Genomic DNA, 8,975 nt, shown 5'->3' with positions numbered 1-8,975 from the left:
GGATATTAAGAAATTCTTTCTATGGGCAAAGAGAGCAAGGGCTGCAGTGAAGTGGCTGAGGATGTTATGAAGCCCTATGGACCAGAAGGTGTTTGTGAGCTGAGCCTGTCTCAGGATGCCAGGACTAGATGAGCTTCTCATGTCCCCTTCTGCTGTTTTGTACTGTAATGAGAAATATTGCTCCCCTCTTGCCATTCAACTGTGACATTTTATGAAAATAACAGAGCATTTTTGGAAGCTCAAAGCATTCTTTGAATAGAAGTGGTTTCAAAATTTGCTCAGAGCTGAATTTTTTACCTACTCTGTTGAATGATCCTTTCAACATAGTGTGTTCTAGAAATACTTCAGTACTAGAGCTTGTAACTTCAGTGACAAATGTGTTAAAAGAACACTCTATACTCACTCATTCTGACTTTCCACTAAAGATACAACCAAATTAAGTTGCTCACATGCTCCACAACACCAGATTTGTTTGTACAGATGCATTTTTACCACCCCAGTTACCATTTGAGCTTTTCAAAAAGAAACTAAACCCAAGGCTACTTGGCCTCAATAACCTCACTGATAGCCTACACAAGCAGTCCTGCTTTATCTTCTTTTAAACTCCAGTGAAGTCAGCTGAGATCTGCCCTCACAAGTCAATATGTCCATGTTGTTCATACTGTGAGTCTGTGTCATTTTAGAAATGACAGTTATATGTAAAAAAAAAAAAAAAAATCTAAAACAACTTTCTAGATATTATGTTTTTCCGTTAAGATGAGGAAAATTTCTATTTGATAGCTAAAGCCTCCAGAAACTGCAAATCTTAGGTTCACAGTAATTCTCCTCAAAAGATTATTTTGTCACAAATAAAAGCTAACCATTCATTTGATAAGCAATGTCTGAGTTTGCAATGCTTTTAGCTGTGAGGACTGCTTTGTGAGCTGCCCCCATCACTGTGAAACATCTTTAACACAGAGCAACTGGAAGTAGAACTAGGACCAAACCATCTTTGCTTGCTTTTTAATGAGTTTGTTGTGACAGTGTTGGGAGATCTCTTTCCATTCTGCCCCACATGAAAGTGGAATGGGCAATGAAACAGTTGACTGTATTTTGGAAACTATTTCGTTCCCCAAGTTGCCCAAGGACACAGAAATGCCTGCTGGAATTTCAAAAGCCAGTAGGTAAGAGCTCTCACAATGTGTGTTAGCTGCCTAGGTTGCCCTGACAATCCCGCTGAATAGGTTCCACATGCTTATGGGCCTTTAAATGTCTTTCCAAACCCACCCCAAACAAAAATCACATTCTAAGCAGAAATTTGTATTTAATTACTTTCTGTGGTCAGCTACATAATATAACTTGGAAAACATTTCTGTTGGGTTTGACTGGTTCTGTATTTTCCTCAGGGAAGGCAGCAAGGGCTTTGTCTGCATTTTGTTTCGCTTAATGAGGCGCTGTCCCTGACTGGGACTTTTGTTTGGTTTAGGGTGAGTAAAGCAATACTCTGCTACACTTTCCTAGATAAAGCAAGGCACGCAGGCAACATAACAGTGCCAGCAGCCTTTGTCGCCAGAAACAGGAATGATCATATTTAACAGTGCTGCTCATGGAGAGATTAAACTCGGGCTGGACGGTGAGAAGCTGTGCAGATAATTTGAAATAGATTCCCAGGGTGAATTACTGCTTGGCTGTTCTCCTCACCTCAGTTCTCAGATTTGTGTGCCAACCAACATTTTAAGATAACTCTGCTCTGTTTGCTCCTTGAATTGTCTGGCTGTTTAACAGGCTCTTCAAATAAACAAGGGATAATCTCAGGATTTTGCTTAACAAAGATTGCTTTGTGCAAATTTTAAAAATTCTGAATAGGTTGTTGTACAGGGCCTGGTGCTGCAATCCCTTTTAGCTGTGAATACTTTCAAGGCAGTAAATGGTTGCACAACCATAATTTCAGTTAATAAATGATCAATAATACATTCCAGTATATTTTGAAATGCCTCCCAGTATCTGAAAGGGCCTACAAGGAAGTTGGAGAGGAAGTCTTTGTCAGGAACTGCTGTGACAAGACAAGGAGTAATGGGTACAAGTTGAAAGAGGGGAAAATCAGGTTAGATATCAGGAACAAATATTTTACTGTGAGGGTGAGGCCGTCCTGGCACACATTGCCCAGAAAAGCTGTGGCTGTCCCATCCATTGAAGTGTCCAAGGCCAGGCTGGACAGAGCAGCCTGGGACAGTGGAAGGTGTCCCTGCCCATGGTAGGGGCTGGCACTGGATGATCTTTAAGGTCCATCCAATTCCAACCCCTTAACATTCCATGATTCTATGATAATGGCACCATTACCACCAGCAATTTTTCCTTTTAAAACGTTATTAGAAACTTTTTTATTAAAAAAAAACACAGTAGTTTGGGCCAAGAAAAGCCCAGACTGGAGAGATTAGAGAACATTGGTGTTACCATTATCATTCTCCAGGAATATGTACAATGATCAACTCAAAAGCGAAAAATATGTTTAAATTTCCACAAATTTCAGTTCAAGCAGGTTATACCTGTCACCATACCTCAGTGGGGGAAATAACTTTGAAAAAGCGTTGTAACACTGCTGAAAATGTACAGGTTTGAGCTTAGAGACCAGCTGGGGAAGAGCGGGCAGCATCAGTTGAAGAATCAGTGTGAGAGGGAAAATGTGTGCTAATGTCTTAACAAACAATCCGATAAGTAGGTGAGTATGAGTGAGTATGAGTATGGGTCTTAACATCTTTGAAATGAGCCTTAATGTCTCTATTAACAAGTAGCAGGTTTGCTGCAGAGCTCAAATTGACTCCTGAAACTGACAAGGGTCGGCACAAGCCCCAGCTTCAAAACTTTGGGGAAAGTGACATGTTTGTGGTGAGGGGAAACACGGGGCAGGCCATTGGGGACGGCTGTACCTTCCTAACCCCTCAGCACTGGGAAATGCAAAGGGCAACAAGGGCCGAGATTTGGGGATAAAAAGGGAGAGAGAAAACCCCGCGGGCGTGTGGCCTCTCTCTTTATTTGAATAAAGTTGCAGGACTCCTCTGTCTGTTTTGTGAACACTGGTTTTTCATAGCGTGATTTTCCATACGAGTGTCTTCACAGCCGGGGCCGAGGCCGCGGCCGGGTGCCCTCACGGGCCGGGGCCGGGGCCGGGGCCGGGGCCGGGGCCGGGGCCGGTTGTGCCCTCACGGGCTGGGGCCGGGGCCGGTTGTGCCCTCACGGGCTGGGGCTGGGGTGCCCTCGCGGGCCGGGGCCGGGCGCCCTCACGGGCTGGGGCCGGGGCTCGGCAGCCGCCGCCAGCAGAGCCTCTTCCGGCCGCTCCAGCCTCCGTCTCTGTGGTTGTTCCTCCCGCTCCTCCCTGCGGGGCGGCGGCGATGGCGGAGCCGGGGAGAGCCGGCGGGAGCCCCGAGCCCCCCGTGCAGGTGGTACGTGACAGGCGGGGCCGGGCCGGGAGTGCCCGGGGCCGGGAGTGCCCGGGGCGGACACGGCGGCTCGGGCGGGGCCGGGGCTGGCCCCGGAGGACTCTCCCGGAGGGCTCGGTGCCGGCGCGTTCGGGTACAGGGGGCTGGCAACGAAAGTCGTAAAATCTTCCTACAACACTTCCTGTTTCTGTTACTTCCCGTACAAGTATATGCATATATTTATGTATATGCATATGTATATGTACATATGCATATACATACGTATATGTCCATGGATATGTATATGTTCATGTACATATTCATACACATATATATACATACACATACATGTATATATACATATATGTACATGCATATATGTACATGCGTATATATTTGTGTATAGTGTGTGTATATATAGTGTATATATATTATATTGATATAATTTTTAGATATGTGCACTTATCTATAAATAAAGCACATCAATAAAGTTAAATATATAACATCTATCTCTATCTGTGCCTATATAGCTATATACATAGAAATATAAAAATACAGGAATATATATAGTACTTGTCTAGAATGTGTGGAGTTCAGGGAAAAACAGGTCGTGTCACCATGCTAAATATAGAAATATATGTAATACTTGTGTAGAATGTGTGGAGTTCAGGGAAATGCAGGTAGTGTGACAATGCTCAAGTTCAGGTTTGATTCACAGCTCTGTTTCAAGAGTCACATTTGGCTCATAGGCTCTGTTGGAAGCTGCTGTAAATCAGCCTCAGCTAATGAAATGGTAATGGTGACTCAGATCACTCAGATGATTTGTAATGCCAACAGCACATTAGCTGTTTGCAATTTATCTCCCAAATACTCAAAATTACTTTGAGGGAGCTTAACATCTCTGTAGTTCAGTTTTGGTAGCAGTCATCAAATACAGGAAGGGCTGCCACAAGGAGAACTAAAATAATCATCTGTGCTGGGATTGGGAAGTAAGACTTGGCATAAACTAGCAAAAAACACTGGAAAATCCATTCTAGTTTTTTTTTATGCCTGCTTTTAGTAAGTGCCTTAGCAAGGCTGGTGTTTGACCCTGGAGGGGGTTTGTCAGCAATGCCAGAGCTGTGGTTGATCTTGTTTTGGGACAGGAGAAGCAGACACAGTCTCTGGAGGTTACTACCAGCTGGTATTATTGCTATGAGACTGTACCTGTAAGTGAAATAGTGCCCTGGTTCATGTTGTTCCCCTCTTTAAATGGTCCAAGGAGATTGAATTATTCTGATACAGCCACACGACATTAAAAGCCAATTTATGGCTGCCCAGTTGCAAGTCTTAATCCAGGGTACAAACCTGGTAATGAACGAGGGGGAAATGAAAGTCTGGATTGTTGATTTGTCCTCAAACTAAAACTAAACACAGAATACCAGTGAGCTGAGCAAAAATGGTGAAACTCTAGTATACATCAGCAATACTCTGAGGTGTTAATCCTATTGCTGAGTACAGTTATTTGTGTGGATTTGTTAATTTTTCAGGTTTTACACAGAAGTATCATCAGCACTTCAGCTCTGGGCCTTAGTTTGGCAGGTGTCCAATTCTGCATGGTTCTGTGGAAGTAGAACTTGCTCACAGGAATGTGTTTAGGAGCATGTAAATATATTATGGGCAGTTCAATTCAGAGCACCTCAGTGCCATCAGGTATTTATGAGTTGTTTTATAAGTGCTGCCATCAAAGTACTTTTTTCTGCTTTCAGTGCAAACTAAACAGGGAGGTCAAACATCATCTTGCTATTTTGCACTGCTGCCCTGACTTAAAACAGGAGTACACCACGGAAAAAAAGCAAAGAAGTTCCAGTTTTCAAACCAATGGCAAGCCAGTTGGTGATGGCTTAGTCAAATTTTTACTGAGTGAATCAGAAAACAAATTGAAAAATAACTGATTTTTCTGGATGTGCAAAACTGCACAAGTTTTTATTGTCATTGGAAGAATTGTGGAACTCTTTTTTGTGAATGAATATGTTACATTGATTGGTATGAATGTGCAGGGTCATATTTAATTGCCATGTCCATATAAAGAATATTAAAATCTTGAGTAAATTGAATATAGTATTTCAGAATCTCAGATTTTTGCTTTTATTTTAGTATCTGAAATAAGTACTAGTTTGAGACAGTTCTGAAATAATCTTTTTTATCTGTATGTTGTAATTATTGGATAGTCAGTTTCACTTTTTTGTTGTTTCTCCCTGTTTTATCTCTCTAAAACAAATCAAAGGCCTACTTTGCTTAAAGATTTAGAGAGCTTTTGTCCTACTTCTTTTAAGAACTGTTCCATCATCCTGCCAAAAATCAGTAGGTTCATTCATTTAGATGTTTTCTGTTTTATTTAGCTGTGAAATGTTGTTAATCATTGTATCCTACACAGGACTGGGTTGTACCTGTGTGCACATCCTTCAGTGTCCAAAAATCTGCTTTCTGATGGGTGCACCTGTATTTGCACCTTGTACATACATTCACATGGCACTAAATTGGGAATAATTCCATCTCAGTATCCCAATGTTTTGTTTCTTAGGATTCTCTCCTGCTCACAATAGGAACAAATCCTCCTTTCTTCCAATTTGTGGTTACCCCAAATAATGAGGAGTTTAAGTTATGTTTCTAGGGACTTCTTGAAATGTCCCATGAGACTTTTTATGAGTTATTCAGGCCCTTAAGTTCCCCATCTAAAAGTAATTTTAGCAGGTTCAGATTTGGCTCTCCCTTTTCAAACACAGCCAGGGAACCGCCAGGCTGATTTCTCAGGCATGTTGTGAAGGAAGTGTGTTCTGCTTTGAGACACTGAAAGAATTTTGGGGATTGTTGGCTTTTTAAAGATAATTAGCTCAGTGATGAGAAACTAAACTTGAACAGATAAAGCCCTCCTCTCTGGTTTCTAACCAATTTTCAAATCTTTCAGGTGTGTTTTCCTGCTGCGTGTGCCCCTCTGGAGCAAGGGGCTGTGGGAGGAAAGCTGGGCTGGCAGAGTGTGGAGCTCCATCACACATCAACTTCCAACGTGCTTTAGAGCAGTTGGAAATGGAATAATTTTTAAAATCTTGGCTGCACGCTGAGGGTCCAGCTGCATAAATGAGAATCTCCAATTAGGCTTGAAGAGAAATTGATGAGTAAGATTTATTAATGGAGGACAAAAGTGAGGAGTGTCTCAAGAAATGCAGGAATACTAGAAATAGGTTAGGGTGGTGTTACAGATGTTTCATTTGTGGGTTTGCTTCAGTGGTCTCTCTTGTTTCCTTGGACTTCCACCAAAAACCATCTTGTGGAACTTCATTGAAGAAGAAACTTGATAGAGAAGAAAGCAAATCATTTATTTGTAAGAAAGTAAATGTTCCTCACCTACTTTTATATTTTTAAAGTGCATTTTTTGGTGAAAGTTAGTTTCAGAAGGATCTGCTACTTCTCCTTTTTACTAAATATATTGTAAGTAAACAAAAATATGCTTCCTGACATGCATGTGGATCTCTGTTTGTTTTCTTGTAGTCTATCATTTTGCCTGTTCACAACAGTGAATGCTGGTTAGATGAATGCCTGAAGTCAGTTTGGGAACAAGATTTTAAAGGAACCATGGAGCTGTCAATTTTTAATGATGCCAGTAAGGTGTGTTTCAGACCTCCTTTAAAATACTGTCTCTAAGAATTTTTGGTTGACTTCAACACACAAATTAAAATAGCTGCATCTGTGTAATTATTTTTTCTAGGATGGTTCAGCTGAAATAATTGAAAAATGGAAGATCAAGTTGGAAGAAGTTGGTGTTTCAGTAATCATTGGAACCAACAATTCCTCTCAGCCTCGAGGTGGTATGTAGTGTAATTTTGTGAGTTTGGTTCTTATTGCAGGCACTTTCTGATTTTGAGTTTGAAAAGTGTCTTTGTAGCCACTTCCACTGCAATGGAAAAAACCCACATTGTTTTCTAGAGCTCTGTTTGAAAACTCATTCCAATTTGAATTTGGCCCTGTTGCTTTGGGCTCTGTAGAATTTGTTTATATGTTCAAGCAAAGAAGAACTTGGCTAAGCACTTGTGTGCTCTACTCTGCAAAAGCAAAAGAATTTTGTTTAATTGTAGTATACACAATGTTGTTAATGCTTACAATTTTACTGTGTCTTTCTGATATCTGATTTATCTTCAGGAGGTGGGTTTTAAGAAAAAAATATATTAAAAATTCCTTGCATAAGGATTTTAAAAGTAAATGCATATCTTTCAGTCCTGAAATAGAAAATAAATACCTTTTTGATGTTGCTTCAATGATCAAATAAAAACAGAGGTTTTATAAGTTTTGATGTGAGCTAAAAACTCTCTCTAAAGTCCCAAGCATTCACTCAAAGTGCTAAACCAATATGTTTAGTGAGCTGTCAGACAGGTGTGTGATGTGATCCCCTATTCATTTGCATGCTAATATGAATTATCTGCCACTGCAGAAGATTACAAATAAATCTCTCTTTAAACAGATTTTCTTTTGCTTGCTTTGGTTGGTTTATGTTTGGGGGTTTTAGCACAAAATCTTCCTAAAATTTAAAGCAGAAATAAAAGTCAGTTGGCTTTTGGAGAAGCTGTTGTTGAGTGACAGTAACGTTGGAAGATCACAAAGGCAGAACAATGTGCTCACAGTTTGTCCTGGAGCTGTGTGACCAATGGTTCTGTCATTCTGGACTTTGTTTTAATGAGTAGACAGGTAGGAATTGTTGGTTCCAAGTTTGTGTCTTTGAAGTTATCTCTTAAAAGTCACACTTTGGGAACACTGTAACACAGAATTTGGACAGTTACTGTTTTTTCACTGCATGTCCTGTTTGAAGTGGAAAGAAACTCAGGCTCTTTAGAGTCTTCTCAAGATGATCTTCTTATGCAAAAGCCCACTTCTGTTCCAGAAAGTTTGCTTTTCATCCCCTGTTGAAACATGCAAATAAATTGGGAGTTTGTGCACTGAATTCATCTGCAACCTGGTAGAGGCCCCTGGCTTTATTTACTGTCATTTCTCCTGACTGTAGGCTTTACATCTGTTTTTAAATAGTTGTCAGACATAGCAATACTGAAGTAACACAGCATAACCCTTACTATAAATATTTTTAGTATTTTAATACCTTTAGCATGAACTGGTGTTGTTTTGACAGTGCAGCTTGTAATATTAGAACTATTGGGCTGGTAATGACAAAAGGCAGACAAGGTTTTTAGAGGGAATTTTTCTCTTTTGGGCAACTGATACAGCTGGAGTTGAGCAATGTCAAGAATTACTCATAATCCTGTAAATTTTTTCTTCTTTTTTGTCCCCCCTCTGCTATTGGGTGATCAGTCTCTTTTCAAAACTGACTTCTTTTACTGATCAAGAAACTGATCAAGAAATGAAGTAGGTTGCAATTTCCTAAGTCAAAGAATAATCCCAGAAGTTGTTAATTCTGTTACTTAAGATAGCTAGTAATGTTTCTACTGATCCCATCATGTTGTGTAACATATTTTCCATTTTTATAAACATTTGCTATGTCTAAAATCTTGTTCCTACTCGAGTGTTGTATCAATTGTGTATAAACTAAATTTTAGT

The 8,975-nt window shown here is 40.4% G+C and overlaps 1 protein-coding gene across 5 annotated transcripts in view; it reads left to right on the top strand.

The window, feature by feature from the left end:
- The first annotated feature begins 3,264 nt into the window (after positions 1-3,264).
- Positions 3,265-8,975, top strand: part of B3GNTL1 (UDP-GlcNAc:betaGal beta-1,3-N-acetylglucosaminyltransferase like 1) — a 105,882-nt gene continuing 100,171 nt past the window's right edge. For 4 of the 5 annotated variants that reach the window (XM_026797678.2, XM_005494481.4, XM_074555258.1 and 1 more), the window contains exons 1-3: positions 3,265-3,419; positions 6,924-7,040; positions 7,141-7,240. In XM_026797678.2, coding sequence (XP_026653479.2) covers positions 3,369-3,419; positions 6,924-7,040; positions 7,141-7,240 — 268 coding nt within the window. In that variant the 5' untranslated portion in view covers positions 3,265-3,368. Of the gene's footprint in view, positions 3,420-4,924; positions 5,088-6,923; positions 7,041-7,140; positions 7,241-8,975 lie in introns of all 5 variants that reach the window. The other variant, XM_074555259.1, reaches the window with a different exon arrangement.

The sequence above is a fragment of the Zonotrichia albicollis genome, chromosome 19 (assembly GCF_047830755.1).
Source record: "Zonotrichia albicollis isolate bZonAlb1 chromosome 19, bZonAlb1.hap1, whole genome shotgun sequence".
In the NCBI taxonomy this organism is placed as follows: domain Eukaryota; kingdom Metazoa; phylum Chordata; class Aves; order Passeriformes; family Passerellidae; genus Zonotrichia; species Zonotrichia albicollis.
Note: the sequence above shows the minus strand (reverse complement) of the source record. Positions and strands in the feature narration are given on the sequence as shown.